General features: G+C 49.3%; 1 protein-coding gene across 1 annotated transcript in view; it reads right to left on the bottom strand.

Moving 5' to 3' along the window:
• Nucleotides 1–24724, bottom strand: part of ADGRD1 (adhesion G protein-coupled receptor D1) — a 124676-nt gene that overhangs the window by 82786 nt on the left and 17166 nt on the right. Inside the window, exons 10-13 of the mRNA XM_036393616.2 lie at nucleotides 24044–24161; nucleotides 23224–23334; nucleotides 20639–20714; nucleotides 17862–18003 (exon numbers count right to left, since the gene is read on the bottom strand). Of these exons, the coding sequence (XP_036249509.2) occupies nucleotides 17862–18003; nucleotides 20639–20714; nucleotides 23224–23334; nucleotides 24044–24161 (447 nt within the window). The remainder of the gene's footprint in view (nucleotides 1–17861; nucleotides 18004–20638; nucleotides 20715–23223; nucleotides 23335–24043; nucleotides 24162–24724) is intronic.

Consider the following 24724-nt stretch of genomic DNA (forward strand, 5'->3'; position numbering starts at 1 on the left):
GGGGGATGGACACTGCAGGGGGATGGACACTGCAGGGGGATGGACACTGCAGAGGGATGGACACTGCAATGGGATGGACACTGCAGGGGGATGGACACTGCAGGGGGATGGACACTGCAATGGGATGGACACTGCAGAGGGATGGACACTGCAGAGAGATGGACACTGCAATGGGATGGACACTGCAATGGGATGGACACTGCAGGGGGATGGACACTGCAGAGGGATGGACACTGCAATGGGATGGACACTGCAGGGGGATGGACACTGCACGGGGATGGACACTGCAGAGGGATGAACACTGCAGAGGGATGGACACTGCAGGGGGATGGACACTGCAGGGGGATGGACACTGCAATGGGATGGACACTGCAGGGGGATGGACACTGCAGAGGGATGGACACTGCCATGGGATGGACACTGCAGAGAGATGGACACTGCAATGGGATGGACACTGCAGGGGGATGGACACTGCAATGGGATGGACACTGCAGAGGGATGGACACTGCAGGGGGATGGACACTGCAGAGGGATGGACACTGCAGAGAGATGGACACTGCAGAGAGATGGACACTGCAGGGGGATGGACACTGCAGAGGGATGGACACTGAAGAGGGATGGACACTGCAGGGGGATGGACACTGCAGAGGGATGGACACTGAAGAGGGATGGACACTGCAGGGGGATGGACACTGCAGAGGGATGGACACTGCAATGGGATGGACACTGCAATGGGATGGACACTGCACAGGGATGGACACTGCACAGGGATGGACACTGAAGAGGGAAGGACACTGCAGGGGGATGGACACTGCAGAGGGGTGAATTTTTTTTGAAAAAAATTTGCAAAAGACCCTCAAAACTTGACTACTGTAAGTATAACATTACATGATTTTGTCGTGAAATAGTTCACCAAAATTCCAGATGTTTGGGGGTTTAGGAGACAGGAGCCTAGAAGAAAGGGAGACTGGAAGAAAGGGAGACTGGAAGAAAGGGAGACTGGAAGAAAGGGCTGCTGACCCTCGGGGAGCTCAGGATTATAACACAGAAAGGCAGGAACCTTGCTGGCGAGCACAGGTACATTGCAATCACACAACTGCCAGGGCACAATTTGTTCTGAGGGCTCAGCAAAAGAGGAGAGGCATGAAAGAGAAGGGTAATTTAAAAGGTGAGTTCAGTAATCTCTTTTTTTGTGGATAAATAAGGCTGATGACCATCCAGACAGAGAGAACATCACCTCAATTAAATGAGCAAACATTAACAACCAGAATTGTTTGGGGACAGCAGTGACTTTGGTGCTGTGTTAACAACCCCAGGCCAGGCACTGAGTCCTCCTAGCCAGGAATGAACTCCTCAAAGAGGCAACTGAGCTCAAGTTAAAACCTCTGAATGATTGCCTGTAAAGCAGTGGTTGGCACGACCAGTTTCTGATGAAGCAAACGCTGATGGCAGCAAGGAGATGCTGTTTTACAATAACACTGCACTCTGCCACTGGAGCAAAGCTGGCTATTGATTGAGGCTTTCATAGAGGAAACACAAAGCAATTCTGCTGCAGGAACAGCAGAGCAGGGCCAGGGATGCAGACAGAAAAGGCTGTGGGGCCCCAGCACATTCTCAGCAGCTGTACTTTGTTCTTTTAAATCATGTTTCAAAGCACTTTATGAATCCATCTCCAATATGGATCAGATAAAACCAACCTTAGGATAATACTTTAAAAGAAACTGAATTTATCCCTGGGAAGTAACAGGTCCAGTGTAACTTTTACACAAGGCTTCTTGCCAGCTCTGCATTTCTAAAACAGCCTTCACACACCTTTCCCTCACCTGGGGGTCACCTCGTACAACAGCCTGCTGTTCTCCGTGCCTGCCAGTGACTGCTGATTTACTGCCACCTCTGCCTGCTTTATCCCACCTTCCAGCCCTTTCCACCAAGCCCTGCATTACTTTACTCCTCAAATAACCACTTCATCTTCACCCTATTCTTCATGCATTTGGTAAGCAGCAAACCTTGAACTTTCACACAGGTGCCTTGGAACACCTTAGAGCTGTTTGGCTGTTGTGAGAGGACATGAAATATCCTGTTTGCCTCTGAAGGAAGGAAAGCAAGCAGGACTCAGCCTGCTGGAGAGGCTGAGAAAGGGGAGGGCATTGGGAGCTGCTGGCACCTGAAACTCCAGGCAGAAACATGGGCACTGATCAGTGCAAATGCATTCAGCTGCTGGCATCTGCATATATTTCTCTCTATTATGTAGCTTTTCACACAGTTTTGGCCTTGTACAGTTGCTGCACCCTACTGGGTCTTATTTTGCATTCTATTATTCCTTCAGTCCTATCCATCTCATAATTTCATACAGATGGCATTGAATAGGTTGATTCATCTCACAGTTTATCAACCCAGCACTCAGCTAGCAGCAGGGATTGATTACAACACCCCATTTCTCCTAAATTACCTTGCTTACCCAGGTATTGCCCCCGACCTGTCCCCCACAGACCTGCCTGCTGTGTCTGCCAAGCACCACAGACAACAAATGCTCAGCTCCTTCCCTTGCTCTGCAGTGTGGAAGGAACCTCCTGCTTGGTGTGAAACGTGGTGCCAAACAGCAAAGAAAGGTGTTGGTGCTGCTCTGAGCAGGCATTCAGAGGGATGAGCTCAGGCTGCAGGGGGGTCAGCGTCCTGGCAGAGCTAGCAGCAGAATGCAATCCATCTCCTCACTGTCCACCCTGCAGACCCTGCTCTGTGCTGTGCCAGAGCCAAGTCATGGCTCACACTGCCACGGTGGATCCAGGCCAGAGCCTGGCATGCAGCTCACAAATGGAACCTGGCTTTCATGGAGAGAGCAGCCAGGAGGCTGCAAACCAACCCATTCTGACCTGTCAAACCTGCACACCAGACTCCATGGGCACGCTGTCTCAGGTGAACAAAAATGCTATGAAAACACTTTGCTAAACTCCTTTAGAACAAACCAGCCTGGGAGGAGCAGGGACCAGCCCGGGAGGAGCAGGGACCAGCCTGGAGCAGGCTGCATCCTGCTCTGCCACGGGGCCACAGTGGCTGAGTGAAGATCTGACACCTTCATTTGCAGATATTCCCAATTCTGCCCCAATTCTCACAGCCCCATTCTCCCACCCAGAGCTGAGTGAGGAGCTGACACCTTCATTTGCAGATATTCCCAATTCTGCCCCAATTCTCACAGCCCCACTCCCTCACCCAGAGCTGAGTGAGGAGCTGACACCTTCATTTGCAGATATTCCCAATTCTGCCCCAATTCTCACAGCCCCATTTTCCCACCCAGAGCTGAGTGAGGAGCTGACACCTTCATTTGCAGATATTCCCAATTCTGCCCCAATTCTCACAGTCCCATTCTCCCACCCAGAGCTGAGTGAGGAGCTGACACCTTCATTTGCAGATATTCCCAATTCTGCCCCAATTCTCACAGCCCCATTCTCCCACCCAGAGCTGAGTGAGGAGCTGACACCTTCACTTCCAGATATTCCCCATTCTGCTCTAACTCTCAGAGCCCCATTCTCCCACCCAGAGCTGGGGGCTCCATTCTGGTCCCCCCACGATGGAGCCCTGCATGAGATGCAGTCAGGTCTGCCTGCCTGGACACCTCCTGTTATGCCACAGAGCCAGGGCTGGTGCTGGGGGTGTGCCCCAGCCTGTTCAATCTCAGGGCTTGGCCTGAACTGAGGGAAATGATGGATGTCCCGCTGTCAGCAGGTGAACAGAGCACTCTGGATTTATCAGTATATTACACAAACTGCCACTCTTTGGCAGCTGGGTTAAAGAAACCCAAGCAATAAAAATGAGGTGGGAGCAGGGCCAGGGAGAAGTTCATGAGGAGGGGCAGAGCTGCCTTTCTGTGACATCCCAGCTGCACTTCCTTCTCCTGGAGAGTGAAGAGTCCTCTCTCATTACAAGGGCTGGAAAAGACAAAATTGGCCCAGAAGAGCTGCCCTGATTGTTTTTCTTTCTGGCCTGAAGATGAACAACACAAGATGACAAACAAAGAAGCAACAGATGTTTCAGTGCCCACTTGGAAAGTCAGGACATTCACAAACACCGAGGGACTAAATAAGAACTGCAGAACTGTGATTCATCTTCCACACCATAACCCAGGCTTCATGCTCCCTCTTATTTCCCCAGCTTTGTATTTAAGTGCTCACCTCCCCCGTGCTTCTTAAACCAATAAAAATACCTTACAGATTTTGTTGCCATCCCACATTCAACCAAGAGTCCCTGGAGACCGAACATCCTGGAAACAAACTGGAAATCTGAAATTTTTGTACCTTGAGATGATCTCTCGTTACGATTCAAACAATTGGAAAACAAAGAACAATATGGAATGGCAATTATTTAAAGTTCCTTCATTACCAGGGGGCCTTTTTTCCCCAGATGTTTTGGTCCAGGCTGAGTGCATTTCCTGCACACCATTGGAGAGTCTGACTCTGGCCACCACGGGTGGTCTGAGACACTTGTAAAAAAGGCAGGATTATGTCACAGTGAAAAGTGCTTTGTTGTACAGGCTCACCTCGAGCACCCTCTCTGCAGAACAAGCTGGAATTATCAAATTCTCATGCAACCCCTCCATGCTGAAGTCCATATAAGCTCATGCCAACAGGAGACAGAAAAGCTTTCCCTCTGTGTCCCTGAAGGCAGCAGGAAGCAGAGCAGGTACTGCAGCTCAGCTCTGCCCCTGCACTTTCCTGGGGGTGATTTTCTCTCCTGGCCCATCCAGAGCTGCACAGTTCAGCAGGTTCAGTGACAGCTGAGCTGTGTTTAGTTTGTTTAACAGCCATTTCCAGTGATAACAGCAATCACCTCCTGGTGCTCCCCAGCCAGGCACAGCCCTGCTGCAGGCACTGCCTCACTGCTCACATTTTCCCCAGGTCTGCAGCTTTTGTGGCTGGCACGAGCAGGACAGGATGAACCCTGGAAAATCCTTACACATACTGTACCAAAGGAATGCAGGGCAAGGACTGAATTCTAAACCAGAGTGACTTTAAATGAAATAACGCAGCGGGCTGTGATGGCTGTTTGATAGGGCCTTTCAGGATCTGACTTCCAGGGCATGGCAGAGGAGCAGGAGGCAGCTGTGGGACAGGGGAAGGAGGCTGGTAAGGATGTCCCAGGTGGGGACTGCATTCCTCCTGCCCCCAGCTCTCCAAACTGCTGCTCCCTGACCGGAGCCCAGCAATCCTGGTCACCTCCACACAGGGCAGGCAAGGAACCAGTGTCCCAGTCCTCTCTGACATCTGAAAGCGATCGTTTGCCTGCCAGCCCTGCAGGAATGCTCCCCACAGGAATAAGGAATTTTACGAGGGTTATAAAAAGTTACTGGCACTACAACGTGCTATCACTGTGGTACAAATTACTGATGTGCTGGCAGCCAGGGGCCAGCCAGGCCAGCAGCCAGAGCCATCTCTGCTCTGCAGAGCTCCATGGGCAGCCTCAGCCTCACCTCGGGGTGCTCCCCAGCAGGGACAGGCCCGAGGCAGAGAGGGGCAGAGCACCAAGGTGCAGCCTCACACCTGCTCACAGCACAGCTGCGGCAGCACGCAGGGCTTTGGGCGCTTTTGTCCTCCTGCCAGTAAGATCTGCAGTGTGACACCAATTTTCATCAACAGAGAACAGAGCTGCACTTCTGCCACACTCTCAAATTAAACAGAGTATACCAGAATACACTTATCTATATTTAGTTCCCAAAATATAAGCTACTTACACTCTCATCAGACCATATGTTTAAGCTGCACAGTTTTTGTTCCAAGTGCTCTGAAATTTACCCTTATTTTTAGCTTATGTTTTCTTGGAGTTGGCAGACGTTCTGTCACGGGAGATGTTGTGTACAAAACGTGAAATATTGGAGATATTGCTCTCTGTGTAGTGTCCTTCAGAGCCCTCAGCTGAACGTGGCTGAGCCACCTCCCAGGCCAGCTCAGCAGCACAGAGAGGAGGGACAGGGACAGGCACAGAGAGGGGACACTGGCACAGAGAGGGAACACTGGCACAGAGAGGGGACACTGGCACAGGGATGATCCCTCCCTGCCCCACCCAGGGCCAAGGGCAGCGTTCCCATTCCCTGCTGGCAGTGCAGGCTCAGCCTGGCTCCTGCTGCTCCTTTACCTGGCCAAAAGCAGCATCCCAGCCCTGAGCCCTGCCCAGAGCTGTGGGACTGCAGGGACACTCGGCTCTGGGGGCTGCAGCCTGCCACAACGTGCAGCTGGGGGACACATCCTCATCTCCTGCTCAGAGACACCACCTGCGGCTTTGGGACAGTGTCCTGCACTGACAATCATCACCCCAGGGCTCTGGGACAATTCCTGCACTGACAATCATCACCCCAGGGCTCTGAGTACTGCACAGACAATCATTGCACAGACAATCACTGCACAGACAGTCACTGCACTGACAATCATCACCCCAGGGCTCTGGGACACTGTCCTGCACACACAATCAATGCACAAACATCCCAGGGCTCTGGGACAATTCCTGCACTGACAATCATCACCCCAGGGCTCTGGGACACTGTCCTGCACACACAATCAATGCACAAACATCCCAGAGCTCTGGGACAATTCCTGCCCAGAGCAGTGCCAGGCAAATGAGAGAGGCTGCAGCCCAGGCCGAGCCCATTCATTTTGTGTGCAGGGCTTGTCATCATTTCCCATTAGTTTGGAAGCTCCAGCCCTGTCAGAGATCCATCAGTGCTTCCAGGACACATTTTTATTTCCAGGGCTCTATAGCTCTCGGCTGTAATGTCACATTTGTGGTATCATCAAAACATATAAAACCTAGTTCAGTCATGCAAGAAGGAATATGGGGAAAATAAAGGACTTTTATAGTATCATTCCCTTTTAACTTTTTCTCTTTCTAAATGCATTCCTTAGGCTTAGAAAACTGCACACTACAGAAAATCCAAAATGGAGCAACTTTTCCTCAGCAACTAATCCAAACTCCTGTCATTACAAATATCAATCTCCATTTCTCATCTGTGCAGTCTTTCCACCAGGCACAAAGAGCACCTCTGGTTCCTTAGCGCATCCCAAGCGCTCCCCCAGGAATGTCCCAGCAGGGAGCTCCCCTGGCAGGGCTGCTCAGCAGCCAAGCAGGACACACAGGGAGGGCTTCAGTGAGAGGCTTCTGCTCCAGGTTCCTTTATCAGCCACGACAAGTAGGAAAAACTCAGCCAAAGCCTTTGAACAAGTGCTCTGGTGTCTCTCCACGGCTGCCCTGGAGCCCTGGGCTGCTGGGCAAACACAAAGAGCTCACGGACAGGGGGGGCTCAGATGCAAACCCACACCCAGGCACAGGCTGACCCAGGGCTCCAATGCAGCCAGGGAGCAGCTTCACTCAGACACAGGTAAATGGCTCTCCAGAGGGGCAACTGGCTACTCAAAGGGGTAACTGGCTACTCAAATGGGTAACTGGCCACTCAAACCGGTAACTGGCTACCCAAAGGGGTAACTGGCTACTCAAAGGGGTAACTGGCTTCTCAAAGGGGTAACTGGCTACCCAAAGGGGCAACTGGCTACCCAAAGGGGTAACTGGCTACTCAAACTGGTGACTGGCTACCCAAAGGGGTAACTGGCTACTCAAAGGGGTAACTGGCTACCCAAAGGGGTAACTGGCTACCCAAAGGGGTAACTGGCTACTCAAACTGGTAACTGGCTACTCAAATGGGTAACTGGCTACTCAAACTGGTAACTGGCTACTCAAATGGGTAACTGGCTACCCAAAGGGGTAACTGGCTACTCAAACGGGTAACTGGCTACTCAAACGGGTAACTGGCTACTCAAACGGGTAACTGGCTACTCAAATGGGTAACTGGCTACTCAAACGGGTAACTGGCTACTCAAACGGGTAACTGGCTACTCAAATGGGTAACTGGCTACTCAAACGGGTAACTGGCTACTCAAACGGGTAACTGGCTACTCAAATGGGTAACTGGCTACCCAAAGGGGTAACTGGCTACTCAAACGGGTAACTGGCTACTCAAATGGGTAACTGGCTACCCAAAGGGGTAACTGGCTACTCAAACGGGTAACTGGCTACTCAAATGGGTAACTGGCTACTCAAATGGGTAACTGGCTACCCAAAGGGGTAACTGGCTACTCAAACGGGTAACTGGCTACCCAAAGGGGTAACTGGCTACTCAAACTGGTAACTGGCTACTCAAACTGGTGACTGGCTACTCAAATGGGTAACTGGCTACTCAAACGGGTAACTGGCTACCCAAAGGGGTAACTGGCTACTCAAACTGGTAACTGGCTACTCAAACTGGTGACTGGCTACCCAAAGGGGTAACTGGCTACCCAAAGGGGTAACTGGCTACTCAAACTGGTAACTGGCTACTCAAACTGGTGACTGGCTACCCAAATGGGTAACTGGCTACCCAAATGGGTAACTGGCTACTCAAACGGGTAACTGGCTACTCAAAGGGGTAACTGGCTACTCAAACTGGTGACTGGCTACCCAAAGGGGTAACTGGCTACCCAAAGGGGTAACTGGCTTCTCAAAGGGGTAACTGGCTACTCAAAGGGGTAACTGGCTACTCAAACGGGTAACTGGCTACCCAAATGGGTAACTGGCTACTCAAACTGGTGACTGGCTACTCAAAGGGGTAACTGGCTACTCAAACTGGTGACTGGCTACCCAAAGGGGTAACTGGCTACCCAAAGGGGTAACTGGCTTCTCAAAGGGGTAACTGGCTACTCAAAGGGGTAACTGGCTACTCAAACGAGTAACTGGCTACCCAAAGGGGTAACTGGCTACTCAAACTGGTAACTGGCTACTCAAATGGGTAACTGGCTACTCAAACTGGTGACTGGCTACCCAAATGGGTAACTGGCTACCCAAAGGGGTAACTGGCTACCCAAATGGGTAACTGGCTACTCAAATGGGTAACTGGCTACTCAAATGGGTAACTGGCTACTCAAAGGGGTAACTGGCTACCCAAATGGGTAACTCACCAACTCCTGGCCAGCACTGATGCACTGCAGAGTTTGAGCAAAAAGCCTGAAAGTGAAATTCCTCAATGAATCAGAAGAAAATATGAGGAGAAAGACACAGAAGCTCAGATACCAAGGAATGAGATTGTGTTCTACAGGACTTGCACACCAGCAGATATCAGGGTGAAACGTGTGAGCAGGAAGGGGTAAGGGAAAAACTTCATTTTGAGAGGAAGCACTGGAACAGAGCCCTTGTGTTGATTAATTGCCTTTAAACATTTGATCACTATATGTAATCCAGTAAATCTCCAAGTGTTTCAACATATCTGTAGTGAAGACAGAGTCAGGCAATTATGTATAAAACATCCTAAAAATAGTGGATACCTAGGAAAAAAGGTCACAGCTTCCTATTTGGAGTCTGCCTTCCAGGAACAGTCTTCTGTAACCACTTAAAATTTGCTGCTCTGTTAAATATTCTTGCCAGTACATTTGTTTTCTGCCAGCTAGTTGATAGTTGCAGGAAGAAAAATCAATTTTATTTTTTTTTCTGAAGTGGAAGAATATTTATGTGGTTTGGTTTTTTTTTAGACAATATGCACTGAGTTCTAACTTTCCTCAAGAGAAAGCCAGAGAATGAGCTCAAATATGTAAATCTACTTCTGGGATATAAAAAATACACAAATAGAGAGAAGTAAGAAGCTAATCAGTCTGCAGACTATGAAGAATCAAAATATACAATATAGAAATATACTACATACTGAACTTATGCTTTTGTTCTCTTGGGTACAGAATTTACCACAATAAAGCACTAAGTCTCTGCAAATTCTTCATAAATTTTAATGGGAAATTCTTCTATCATTTCTCACGTTTTATGTTCACAGGACATATTTGGGTCTGATGTTTGTGTGGTTCACTGTGAAATACATTATTTAAAGTGACATCACGTACTTCAAGGTGGTTAGATAAGTGTAAGGTCACTTGTTCCTTAAAATAATGATCAGCGTTATTAATAACACATTTTGGAGGAGCTTGCTCCCTCCACGCTGCCCTCAGAGGATTTTGTGGGGTTTGATCCTGAACTACTTGCACACAACTTCCCTTTTCATCCCCCAGCTGCTTTTGCATCCCTGTGCATTTCAGCCCTAGAGAGAAACCACGAAAGGACCGAGGCAGGAGATGCCCTGCAGGGGAAGGGCAGGGCTGTCCCTGCCACACACAGAGCCCTGGAGCTGGGCTGGAGCTGCCCCGGGGCCCCAGGAACCCCCACCTGCCCCAGGAATCCCCACCTGCCCCAGGTGCTCCATTCTATAATGATGGAGCCCATTTCTGTAATGATGGAGCCCATTTCTGCAATGATGGAGCCCATTTCTATAAAGATGGAGCCCATTTCTATAAAGATGGAGCCCATTTCTGCAATGATGGAGCCCATTTCTGCAATGATGGAGCCCATTTCTGTAATGATGGAGCCCATTTCTGCAATGATGGAGCCCATTTCTGCAATGATGGAGCCCGTTTCTATAAAGATGGAGCCCATTTCTATAAAGATGGAGCCCATTTCTGTAATGATGGAGCCCATTTCTGCAATGATGGAGCCCATTTCTGCAATGATGGAGCCCATTTCTATAAAGATGGAGCCCATTTCTATAAAGATGGAGCCCATTTCTGTAATGATGGAGCCCATTTCTGCAATGATGGAGCCCATTTCTGCAATGATGGAGCCCATTTCTGCAATGATGGAGCCCGTTTCTATAAAGATGGAGCCCATTTCTATAAAGATGGAGCCCATTTCTGCAATATTGGAGCCCATTTCTGCAATGATGGAGCCCATTTCTATAAAGATGGAGCCCATTTCTGCAATGATGGAGCCCATTTCTATAAAGATGGAGCCCATTTCTGCAATGATGGAGCCCATTTCTGCAATACTGGAGCCCATTTCTGCAATGATGGAGCCCATTTCTATAAAGATGGAGCCCATTTCTGCAATGATGGAGCCCATTTCTGCAATGATGGAGCCCATTTCTGTAATGATGGAGCCCATTTCTATAAAGATGGAGCCCATTTCTGTAATGATGGAGCCCATTTCTGTAATGATGGAGCCCATTTCTATAAAGATGGAGCCCATTTCTGTAATGATGGAGCCCATTTCTATAAAGATGGAGCCCATTTCTGCAATGATGGAGCCCATTTCTATAAAGATGGAGCCCATTTCTGTAATATTGGAGCCCATTTCTATAAAGATGGAGCCCATTTCTGCAATGATGGAGCCCATTTCTATAAAGATGGAGCCCATTTCTATAAAGATGGAGCCCATTTCTATAAAGATGGAGCCCATTTCTATAAAGATGGAGCCCATTTCTGTAATATTGGAGCCCATTTCTATAAAGATGCTTTCTCCCCACCTTGAGCAAGAGCAAACAAAAGCCTTTGACTAGGAAATAAATCATGTCCATACAAAGAGTTTCATATATCAAAACCAAAGGAAATCAGGACTCCAACATTGAATAAATCTAGGGGAAAAGTTTTGTATGACTCACAAAGCAACCACTACTCAGAAGGTGAAACTGAGAAAGCAGAGGTTAGAAGAAAAACTCAATACTGTTCTAGCTTTTTAATTACTTGGAGTGCAAATGAATAGCATTGCACTGCAAAGCTGACTTTCTTGATAAAGAAAAATCAATCCAGTTCTGAGGGGCTTTAAGTAATACTCCTAAAAAATTACCATATGCCTGCCACATGCAAAAATCAAGAAAACTTATTTTTAGGTCAAGGTGGAAAAAACCACAAAGAAACAAACAAAAGCTTTCTCCCAAATCTGACATTCCAAATCTTTTTGAGGGTAGAATTGGCATCCCTAAGGACAAATGGGAATCAGTAAGATTCCACCAGTGTGGCTGAATAATTACAAAATCACTCAGGAAAAGGAAATTCCCTGGTGTGTCTGGTGCTTTCTGCAAAGTTATTCTTTTGCTGTCTATTCAAGCTGTATTTGATGTGAATTATCATAGCAGACAGAAACAAGAGATGAGGAATACAGACAGCGCTGGCTCCTGGAGCTCTTGCTATTGGAATTATTTAAAACGTCCTCGGGCAAGTAAGAATTCTGCTGTAGAAAATGCTGACAGGGAGCAGCATAACTCACACCCAGTTTACTGTGAACCCATCTGAAGTGCCACGGGACAGTTTTTCCTTGCAGGTTGGTTAATTAGCTATCTCCTTGGGCAGCCAGTTCCTGCACTGCCTCCTGGGAGCCAGGGAGGAGCGGCTGCAGTGCCCTGGGGCATGGAGAGCAATGCAGGAGTGCAGAGGAGGGAGCAATGCAGGGCTGGCAGCACTGGCAGCAATGCAGAGCTGGCAGCAATGCAGAGCTGGCAGCAATGCAGAGCTGGCAGCACTGGCAGCAATGCAGAGTTGTCAGTAATTCAGCACTGGCAGCAGTGCAGAGTTGGCAGCAGTGCAGAGCTGGCAGCACTGGCAGCAATGCAGCACTGGCAGCAGTGCAGGGCTTGCTCAGCTCCTCCAAGGCTTGCTCAGCTCCTCCCTGTCCTGCCAGGAACGTGCCCTGAGCCAGCCCCTGCTGCCTCCTCAGCTGGGAAGGACTGGGAAGGACTCTGCTCCTCTCTTTCTGCCAGGAAGGGAGAATCCCCCCGCAGCAGCTGCACATTTCCTGCCAGAACAACAACCCCAAGCCCTCCTGGCTGCAAATGTCATTATCCACCAGGAGAGCAGCTCCAGTGCCGGGGGAAATGGGCACTGGGGAGGGAACAAACCCCAGCTGTGCCATCTCCTCCTCTCTGAAGCGTCAGTGCTCTGCCCTTCTGACTCACTGGAGAATTCCTTACAGCAAGGATTTCACTTGTGTAACACAGTGCCAAACTTTGCATTGATTTTAAACTCATGGGCTGCATTATTATTGTTTCTTTTTGCTTAATTGTGGTACATTCTGCAAGGTTCACAGTTTCAATTGTATTTTAGTCCAGTTCTCTCTGTCAAAGTCCATCCACTGAAAAATTCTACCTTTGTTCTGCAGATGTGGGCAAGATTCATTGTTTTTCCTCAATCAATATATAAATTAGCCAACACTTAACTTGCCATCAAAATTAATTGGTTCCACATCGATTTGCCTCTCTCAGGGTAGCACCAATATTTGTGTACCTACGGGAATTGCTTCTTCCCTTGTTTTATTTTCTTATCAGCAATGATATTAAACAAACCTCAGGTGTGGCCTGGCCAGGAAAATGAGAGAGAAGAGGAGGAGGTTGGGGTGAGTTTTCAGGCAAAGTCCCCCTGCCTCATTCAAAGCTCAGTGAGAAGGGACAAGTGAGGAGTGGTTTGTGAACGAGGCTGACTTTGAGGAGAAGGGCTGAGGTGCCTGCAGGGCAGCATCCCCGAATGCTGAGGTGTTCCTGCAGCTCCTGCAGGACAGCCAGGAACAGGAGAGGGACTGGGAGAGCCAGGGACAGAGCAGGAGAGGGACTGGGAGAGCCAGGGACAGAGTGAGAGAGGAACTGGGAGAGCCAGGAACAGAGTGAGAGAGGGCAGCAGGAACAGGAGAGGGACTGGGAGAGCCAGGAACGGAGTGAGAGAGGGCACCAGGAACAGGAGAGGGACTGGAAACAGCAGCTGCTGAAGGAAGGAGCTGATAATAATCGAGAGAAGATGCTAAAGGAAGGAAGGAGCTGGTAATCCAGAGGAGAAGCTGCTGAAGGAAGGGGCTGATAATAATCGAGAGGAGAAGATGCTAAAGGAAGGAAGGAGCTGGGAATCCAGAGGAGAAGCTGCTGAAGGAAGGGGCTGATAATAATCGAGAGGAGAGGCTGATAGAGGAGAAGCTGATAATGGAGAGGAGAAGCTGCTGAAGGAAGGAGCTGATAATGGAGAGGAGATGCTAAAGGAAGGAGATGTAATTGAGAGAAGTTACTGAAGGAAGGAAGGAGCTGGTAATCCAGAGGAGAAGCTGCTGAAGGAAGGAGATGATGATAATGGAGAGGAGAGGCTGATGGAGGAGAAGCTGATAATGGAGAGGAGAAGCTGCTGAAGCCTCCCTGGTGAGGGGAAGGGCCCCAGCAGGGTCCTGGTGGGAAGCACTCGCTGCACAAAGGGGCAGAGCAGAGGCAGCTCCTCACCAAGAGGAGAGGAGCAGCTGTTTAAGGATTCAGTGTGAGAACACGGCAGGAAAGATGAGCACCTCTCAGCTCCCCAAGCATTGTGTTTGTTAAAATGGACCACCACTGAGATGGAACAATGCTGAATTAGTCCTGACTTGCAGTATCTTAGTAAAACATGCCTTTTTTTCCCAGAACCAAACAATTCTTCAAAGTGGAACTGCCCCAAACTGTATTTGAGGGAAAAGCAGCTGCATTAAGAATTCCCAATTTGCATCTCATCTTCACCAGAGGATTCTCACAGAGGGTGCAGCAGCCAGGAGCTCATAACTCTCCAAAGCTGCAGCTGCACATGTTCCTCTTCTGCAAAGAGCAATGAGAAAAGAAAGCCCTGGAGAAAGCTCCAAGTGCTTGAAACGAGTGTACAAGAAGTTTTGCTCCAGATGTGAGGCAGTTTTCTCTGGAGTGCCAGTCAGGAGTGAGGGATCACAGAGCAGCACCCAGGCTGGGACCGCTGCCCTCCTGTGCCACCACTGCATTGTCCCTGCAGTCCTGGGCCCTCTTTGTACCAAACATGCCTGGATTTACGCCCTGCTGCTGCTCCCACAGCTGAAAGCTGCCTGAAACACAAGGATTTACAGCTACAAAATGAGAGGAATAGCAGATCTGTCTTTCCAAACAAGCTGGTGGATAAAACCAGCACTGGGAGATAAAAGAAACCATGGGAAGGATCCCACTGATTGATGAATGGAATAAGAGATTTTGCTTTTACAAATAAATTATAGGTTTGCCGATAAACGAAATTAGACATTCAAAGATGAAAGAAACAGTGGGGAAGAAAAACCCCTAAATTCCATAAGAATTAAAAACTAAAAGGGGAGGGTTGTACATTAGAGGGGAATCTTTGGTATCAGGCATTTTGGGGAGTCTGTACCTCTCAAGTACCCCAGAAATGGGGAAACAGAGAAGGGAAATGTGGCTGGAAATTGGGATAAAAAGGAGGCTGTGTCCTCCAAAAATGTGAGACATCCCAGGGGATGCCCCATGGCCTCTCCCTTTATTGGAATGAAGTCAGAAAGGGCTCCTCTGTCTCCTTTTTGGACATAAACCCCTGGTGTTTGTGGATTAATTTTCCTGACAAAGCTGTGTGTTACATCAGCTGCAGCTGTGTCAGACTGGAACTGCAGCCTGGGCAGAGCCTGGGCTGATGCTGTGTAGCTGTGCTATGCAGCCATGTGGGTCCTACAAAACACTGGTGCTGTTTGACACAATTTCCTCCTCTGCTGCCTCCTCTGACTTTTCCCAGAGCACATCGTGCTGCATTTCAGCCTTGACATTCATCTCTCCTGAATTTCTACCCTGTGCTGTAATTTCTTGGATCACAGCAGTGAAATGTTAGTGCTTCTCCAGTTGTTCCTGCTATGAAAAACATCTTGCTGGAAACAGATTTTTTTCAGATAATCATTTCACAGAATGTGCTGTTGCCTCTGGACAGGTCAGGACTGAGCTGCCTCCAGCCCCAAGGCCCCTCAGTCTCCACATCCTCCCCAGGCCCTGGAGGTGGTTCTGGGGATTTCTGTGAATTTCTGTGCTCTGGACACAGTAACTCACTGGGCTGGTAAGAGCAGAGCATCACCACCTTTTACATCTGTCAAAGAAATGTCTGTCTGTCCCTGAAGCACTCCTGAATAGCAACAGACCATTGCAATTTAGAGTATTAAATTGTCTCTTAGAGGACTTAACTCAGGCAAAATTTTGCTGATGAAAAAGAGCAATGAAATACATTCAGTGTTCACAGAGGCTGTGCTGCAATTACAGCCAATGGCCCCGGCAGAGCCCAGCCTGCTCCCCCTGGCCCATGAATTAACCTGAATTAACCTGAATTAACCTGAATTAACAGGTTTTCATTAGCTCTGGGGCGAGTTCTCAGCCCCACAGCCCAGCTCTGCCCCACGCTGCTCTCTGCCAAGGGAAGCACTGACACAGCACTGACAGATACTCCCTGTACCCTTCCCTAATTAATTAACTAGTCCCCACTTGGAATACCTCGTGTTTCAAAATGTGGCTGGGAAATTGGGATAAAAAGGAGGCTGCATCCTCCAAAAACTGGAGAGATCCCAGGGGAATGCCCCATGGCCTCTCCTCTATTCAAATAAAGCCAAAAAGGGCTCCTCTGTCTCCTTTTTGGTGTTTGTGGATTAATTTTCCTCACACCGTTCACCATTCCCCCTCCTCAGGGGTTCTGCTGCCTGCAGCAAAGAGGTGCCTGACAAATGCAGCGCTCCTGTGTCCCAGAAAAGCAAAAACCACAGGTTCATCCAGGAGCCCACCAGTGAATCATCACCTCTGCAGCACTGGGAGAGCCTGGGCAAGAACAGCAAAGTGCATTTTGGAAATGATCTATGCAAAACTCACTCTTCACAAATGCCCACCTCTAAGAGGCCTCTGGGGACATTTGGGAGCTCTCAGTTTGGAAAATGCCAGCAAAACAGCACATTTCACTCCTGGGCCTCAGGGACCCTCCCTGCTTCTGCTCCAGCCTTACCAAGAGCCCAACAGAAAGCAGAGAAACCAGCTTGAAAATAGCTTTAAAAGGAAAATATGATAAAATATTCAGGAGAACATCTAAGAGATGTATTCTAGGAAACGTTTAAGAATTTAAATCTTTCCTTGCTGCTCCCATCCACGGCTGTAAGTGGGTCAGAGATGCTGCACTGCCCCCTCTCAGCACCTCAGAGCCTGAACTCCCCCATTCCACCGACACCAAACCATCAGATCCCCTCAGTTATCTCAGTGTGGACCAGGATCAAAAAGCAAAAAGCACAAGGGAATTGTTGTTATTGAGCACCCCAGTGGGAAGGGAAAGCAGCACTTCAGCCCAGTGTGCTGCAGGCTGCACAGACACACAGAGCACACAGAGCAAACACACACCAGAGCACACACACACACACCAGAGCACACACACACACACCAGAGCACACACAAAGCACACCAGAGCACACACACAAACACACCAGAGCACACAGAGCAAACACACACCAGAGCACACACAAACACACCAGAGCACACACACACACACACACACCAGAGCACACACACACACACACCAGAGCACACACACACACACCAGAGCACACACACAAACACACACCAGAGCACACACACACACACCAAACACACACCAGAGCACACACAAACACACCAGAGCACACACAGAGCACACACCAGAGCACACACACACACACCAGAGCACACACACACACACACCAGAGCACACACACACACACCAGAGCACACACACACACACCAGAGCACACACACCAGAGCACACACACACACACACCAGAGCACACACAAACACACCAGAGCACACACACACACACCAGAGCACACACCAAACACACCAGAGCACACACCAAACACACCAGAGCACACACACCAGAGCACACACACACACACACCAGAGCACACACACACACACACCAGAGCACACAGAGCAAACACACACCAGAGCACACACACCAAACACACCAGAGCACACACAAACACACCAGAGCACACACAAACACACAGACAGGGGCTCCAGCTGCCTGGGCACCCAGCAGCCTTTGGCAGTGGGGAGAAAGAAACCACAATGCTGGGGAAAAGAGAAATGTGGCAGCCACGAATGGCAACTGAACTGCCGCTAAAAACGCCCACAAAAATCATAGGAGAAGTAAAATGCCCTCAAAACTCATGGGAGAAGCACCAAGAAACAGTCCCAGGCACGGAGATTCTGCACAGCCCAGAGCAGCAGCTCCATGACACTTACCAGGGTGTGGCTGAGCTGGATGGTGATGAGGGGAGAGCCTGACAGGTTGTAGGACAGCTGGGGCACAGGCTCCACCTTGATGGAGATGAGGAAGCTGCTGGCTGAGATCAGGGAGCCCCTGTAGGCAGCAGCTCCAGCAATCCTTGGGAAGAAGCAAACATCTTAAGGAACAGAATAACCACTGGGTTTAGTTCATACATAACAGCAAAGGACACAGACCCTCCTTGTTCCCTTCAAGTTCCTCCAGGGCAGCCAGGTCTGGCCCCAGAGGTCCCACAGGAGCAGAGGCCACGCACCTGTAAAGGATGGGGACAGCCCTGGGCACCTGTAAAGGATGGGAACAAAGGATGGGGACAGCCCTGGGCACCTGTAAAGGATGGGGACAAAGGATGGGGACAGCTCTGGGCACCTGTAAAGGATGGGGACAAAGGATGGAGACAGCCCTGGGCACCTGTAAAGGATGGGGACAGCCCTGGGCACCTGTAAAGGATGGGGACAAAGGATGGGGACAGCTCTGGGCATCTGTAAAGGATGGGGACAGCTCTGGACACTGGGGACTGCCAGCAAAGCTCCTCCTTCACCCTGCTCCTCCTTGCAAAGGTTCTCCAGCCTTGCTGGAAGTGTTTGAGGGAATCAGGGAGAATCCTAAGGAGGGATCCAAACAATTTCCTGAAAGTGAGGAGGAGACTTGCAGGCGCTGGCTGGTCAAACAGATAAATCAGTGTGTGAGACACACAGACAAAATGCACAAAATAAACACAGGAATGTATTTAGAGGTGATTTATAGCTTTAGCTTGAAAAATAGATGATGTCCAGTTACATTTGTTAGAGGGAAAGACAGGTCAGAACACACACGGCTGAACTGGACTAAACAGCTGATTAGACCTGGAAATTAATTTATTCTAGGGGGAAGTAATTTTGCAGTACATAAGAGCCCTTATTTTAAGGTAAAACTTATGAGTTTGGCATTTTCACACATTCAGGAGGAACTGAGATCCATTTGGTTTCAGGGTAGACTTTTTTACCCTCTCAGTAACAAACTGCAGGATTAAATAAATGACTGCTGTCATCTGTGCCTTGGGCAGTGGAGGAATGGATTTTACCAGGAGAAATGGGAGCCTGGGTGAATTAACCACCAGCCTGGGTTCCCAAACACAGCCCACCTGGAAACAAATGAAAAACCACCTTGTTTGCACCCACCACCTGTCTGCAGTGGTTTCTTATTTTTATTTCAGAAAAACCCCAAAAACCCTCACGTCAGAGGCTGAAATAACTGCACCCAGCTCCTTGTCACAGAACAGAACTCATTTAGCACAACCCCTCAGTCCTGACCTGAAAAACCCCATCAGCATCAGAGATTACTTCTGCTCCCAGAAACCAGCATGGAAGGGGACTTGTTCATCTCAAGGCAGAATTTGCTGCTCTGATACAACAAATTTCATTTTAGATAGGGATTTGTGAAGTTAAACTCATTATCCAACAGTCTGAGGTTTCTGCTACCCAGATTAAGAGCCTGGATGCTTTTCCCACACCCTTGCTCTGCTTGTTTTCCCTTCAGAGACCCTTTGGTGAATTTTGGAGTGTGACAAACCCTCACCAGCAGCAGGGAACGGAGATTCTGCAAAGCCTTTCCTCACCCAGCCCCACACTTACACAAACTGCCCTGAACAGCAGCAGGATGGGCTCAGAACATTGCTGGGTTTCATCTGCTCTGGGTAAAGAACCAAAAGCTGCTCCCCTTAGAAACTGGTATTTATAGAGTCTGAAAATAGCTCCGTGTCTGTACAGCACAAAAGCTCCAAGAGTTTTGGTTTTGGTTTTCCACCACAAGAAAAGAAGAAGGTTGGGTTTCAAATTACAGGTGTTTAAGTAGCCCAGTGGTAGAAGGAACACAAAAGAAATTCTCTAAAACAAACTACTCTGAGAAAAAAATTATTCTACTGAAAAGTAAGCAAAAAAGTTATAACAGTAGAGCACAAAAAAGAAAAGCAAGCAGAAGAGAAGTGCATGCTTATTTTTAAAACATCTTTGAGTACCTGGGGTTTGGCTCCACAGAGGAAGAACTGCTAAGGCAGCATTCCCTGAATTATTACCTTTTGGGATGCTGGTTTGGGCAGACCTGCATCTACAGGTTCAAGGACAAGATCTTGTAGTGCATGACACACTGCAGACATTTCAAGCAGCTTGAATTAATTGTAGAAATCTAGGAAACATTTCTTTTCCAGTGACTTTGTGTTTTGTTAATGCTGTGACAGGGCAGAGCCTTCATTCTGGAAATGAGAGCTGAAATCAAACCCAGCTCAGGGGAGCAGGAAGGGATCTCCAGATTGTCCTGCCCCACAGATTTCAGGGAATGCCCTCCAAGACTACAGCTCTGTTCCATTTGTGTACCAGAGCCCCAGGACCTGACAGTGCATTAGAACACAGAGCTTTGACATGCAGCACCTTCAATAAACTTTGACCTGAGTCAGGATCATTTTAATTCTCTTTCTCCCTTTGAAAAACTGAGATTACATCTCATTACCTTAAGAAATTGCATCGATCCCCCTCTTTGGAAAACATAGGCTCTGGTAAGTTATTGCCTCAATTTCCTCACGTGAGTACAGAATATTGCAGACTGGAGGCAGAGCCACCTGTGGGAGAGCATTGCCAGTAATCACTGGGCAATGCCATTTAGGGACTAGCTGAGTGTGAACAGCCAACAGCACAGCCTGCACTGCCTGGGAAATGCCCTTTGGGAATGGCTGAGGGGTCACCTGGAGCAGCCAGGCACTCACCTGGTGTCCACAGGGTTGATGTTGTTAAAGAAGTGATGCATGTTGTGGTACAGCAGGCCCACGATGGTGATGCAGCCTGTGGAGAGGGAACAGGGAGAGAGAACAGGGTTATTGCTGAGATCAGGGAGAGGGAACAGGGAGAGAGAACAGGGAGAGGGAACAGGGAGAGAGAACAGGGTTATTGCTGAGATCAGGGAGAGGGAACAGGGAGAGAGAACAGGGAGAGGGAACAGGGTTATTGCTGAGATCAGGGAGAGGGAACAGGGAGAGGGAACAGGGAGAGGGAACAGGGAGAGGGAACAGGGTTATTGCTGAGAACAGGGAGAGGGAACGGGGAGAGGGAACGGGGAGAGGGAACGGGGAGAGGGAACGGGGAGAGGGAACGGGGAGAGGGAACGGGGAGAGGGAACGGGGAGAGGGAACGGGGAGAGGGAACGGGGAGAGGGAACAGGGTTATTGCTGAGATCAGGGAGAGGGAACAGGGAGAGGGAAAAGGGAGAGGGAACAGGGAGAGGGAACAGGGTTATTGCTCAGAGCAGGGTTATTGCTCAGGGCAGGGTTATTCCTCTGAACAGGGTTATTCCTCTGAACAGGGTTATTGCTCAGGGCAGCAGTGCCAAGCAGGAGAACCCTTCCAGGGCTGCAGCCCTTGTTCACTGAGGGCCCTGCCTTGCCCAGCCCTGCCCTGTGACCGTGCTCACAGGGGTCTGAGGATGGGGGAAGAGATGAGAATGTTGACTCCATGTTTCAGAAGGCTTGATTTATTATTTTATGATATATATTATATTAAAACTATATTAAAATAATAGAAGAAAGGATTTCATCAGAAGGCTGGCTAAGAATAGAATAGGAGTGATCACAAAGGTTTGTGGCTCGGCTCTGTGTCTGAGCCAGTTGGGCTGTGATTGGCCATTAATTAGAAACAACCACATGAGCCCAATCCCAGCTGCACCTGTCGCATTCCACAGCAGCAGATAACCATTGTTTGCATTTTGTTCCTGAGGCCTCTCAGTTTCTCAGGAGGGAAAATCCTAAGGGAAGGATTTTCCATAAAAGATGCCTGTGACACTGCCCAGCCTGGCCTTGGCAGGGCCCTGGTGGCTGTGCCCAGTGACAAGGGGTGAGCAGACTGCACAGCACAGGGCAAACAGAGAGACAGAAATGCCTGTGCTGCACAGCTGCACCTCCAAACCCAGCTGCTGATCCACCCATTGGCAATTATAACCCCCAGCAGCAGGAAGGGCTCCAGGCGCCCCAGCACAGCCAGGCTGGAGCTGAACAAGCCCAAACCATCAGCCCCAGTGCTGCTTGCTGCCCACATTCCAGGCAGTTCACTGCCCTCAGAGACAGAGGTGTGTTTTCTCAGAGTGAGCCACACAGATGTCTCTTACTGTCCCTTTTGTCGGGTTCCAAGTACTTCTAGTGTCAGCTGTTTAAGGTGAAATAACAGATTTTTTTAGGTTAGCTCATCTGGACAGTGTAGAAGGCTGAAATTGCTCAGAAGTGAGCTTCAGCTGGAAAAGAGTAAAACATTTAATGCCCTGGATCGTTTCAGGATACAAAGCACGACAATGTTCTGGGAAATCAAAGAAAACCTGTATGGTGAGGAACTGTAGAAGTGGGAAAGGGAAAAACTCCCCTCACGTGCTATTTTTGGCATTCCAAAGTTGGTTTGCAATTACAGTTACTCAAACCTGGGAGGACTTGCAGTCTCCAGCCAGAGCCCCTGCCAGTGCAAAGAAACAAAGCTGTCAGCACCATTCAGGCAGACAGTTCAGTAATTAGCAGAGAATTTCTCACTGCAGGTTATTTTCAGCTAACTTTGCACTTTATGGAGGAGGGATCGATCATCCCTCTTCAGAGGTGACTGCAGAAAAGCCTCGGGGTGGGTAAATTCTGTGGGTTGGAATTTGGGGCACAGAAGTCACATTTTCAAAGATTTGAGAATGGAAGTAGATGCTTTTGTAAATGGGTTCCTTCAACCTCTGAGTAAAGCACAGATAATTAACTTAACATTGCTATTTTAGAGTCTTGACTAAAGGAGCAGATTTTAGCCATGCTTCTTTTTGGGGTTATTACAATTTTTGCATAGGTATGGATTTCTGAGTTCTGCCTTTTTGCCATGAGTGTACTCTTAATCTTCATTCCGTTCCTGTAGCTGCTATTGCTTAAGCCTCTAATTTTACAGTTTAATTTTAGACAGAAGACCAATTTTGCATGAAGGGATAGGTAATACCTGACCTGACATCCTAGAATTTCTTAAAAATAACCAGTTCAGATAATTAAAAAGAATAATTATGAAATTATGGCTTCTCTGATGTAAAAATGTGTCAGAATTAAATGGCTTCAGTCTCTGTAGTTCAGCCCCATTATTCAATATTAATCCAATTAGTATGAAAACTCCACCACATTAATTGCTCGTTAGCCTGACAGGAGCACTGCTGCTTCCTCAGACTCAGTGCAATCCACAGGGACCAAATCAGTTACCTGCCAAAATAAAGTGAACCAAAAGCTGCTCTACAGCAAAATCCTTTTCAGGTACCCTGTGCACACGGGTCCAGTTCTCTCTTTAATCTCTTCCTTACCTTTTCCATGGAAAGCTTCACTGGGAATGGAGACGTAGCTCTGCCCTCGGGACGGGAATCGATAGTGGGACACGTTCAGGCTCTGAGGGTGCATTTTGACCACAGCATAATCTGTGATGGCCAGACAGAAACATCAGCACACCCACAGCCCCTGCACCCCCTGGCTGCTCACCCTGCCTCCCCGAGCTGTGCAGCCATTTCAATATTCCTGTGTTTAAACACCAGGGCAGGCTCAGAGCAGCAGCAGCACTGCTGCCCTGCCCTGCAGGCACTGAGCCCTGCACCTGAGAGCCCCTGTGGGAGAGATGCAGGCAGTGATGGGTGCCTGGCACCTACAGCATCCAAAGATGCAGATCAGATTAAGGTGCCAGGATGCTAACCTGCACTAAAATAAAATTCTCCAAAAAGGTCAAAACTATTCCCATCATTTTCAGTCCCGTGCAAAACCATTGCGAAGATGAAGGTTTTGTAGCACCCAAACCTCCAGGAGCTGCATATGAGCTCCAGGCCCTTTAACTGTATTAGCACAGCATTACTGAACCCTTCACACATAATCCTAATTCTGAATTCCTCCCCAAACAACCCCAGGGAAGCCCAGGCACAGCCAGAGCCCATCACCTCATTTTGGCATTCCTCAGAGGGATGAGAAGCTGGGCCCTGCGCTGGCAAGGAGAGCTCAGGCCCAGGGGCTTCAGGAGAAGAGGAGCAGCTGTGCCAGCTGTGCCAGCCCCACCAGCTGTGCCAGCTGTGCCAGCCCCACCAGCTGTGCCAGCCCCACCAGGAGCAGCTGTGCCAGCCCCACCAGCTGTGCCAGCCCCACCTGCCACAGGAGAGGAGCCCTCGAGGGCCAGAGGCAGCGAGTTCCCCTCCAGGTGCAGGGACAGGTGAGCCAGCACCGTGTCGATGGTGTGGATCAGGCTGCTGAGCACGGCGAGGCTCTGTGGAGGGACAGACAGACACAGGGGTGAGCAGGGACAGACAGACAGACAGAGGGGTGAGCAGGGACAGACAGACAGACACACAGGGGTGAGCAGGGACAGACAGACAGACAGAGGGGTGAGCAGGGACAGACAGACAGACACACAGGGGTGAGCAGGGACAGACAGACAGACAGGGGTGAGCAGGGACAGACAGACAGACAGACACACAGGGGTGAGCAGGGACAGACAGACAGACACAGGGGTGAGCAGGGACAGACAGACACACAGGGGTGAGCAGGGACAGACAGACAGACACACAGGGGTGAGCAGGGACAGACAGACAGACACAGGGGTGAGCAGGGACAGACAGACACAGGGGTGAGCAGGGACAGACACACACAGGGGCGAGCAGGGACTGAGCACAGCCCAGGGGACACTGGGGTCCCTGCCCAGCCCAGGGGCTCCCACCCTCCCTGCAGAAGGTGCCACCCAGCCCGGAGCCACCCGAGTGCAATTCCCAAATGCTGCTTAGGGAGCAGCCAAGGGAGAGCAGCCCCACAGCCCCACAGCCAGCTGCACTC

The sequence above is a fragment of the Molothrus ater genome, chromosome 18 (assembly GCF_012460135.2).
Source record: "Molothrus ater isolate BHLD 08-10-18 breed brown headed cowbird chromosome 18, BPBGC_Mater_1.1, whole genome shotgun sequence".
NCBI lineage: Eukaryota > Metazoa > Chordata > Aves > Passeriformes > Icteridae > Molothrus > Molothrus ater.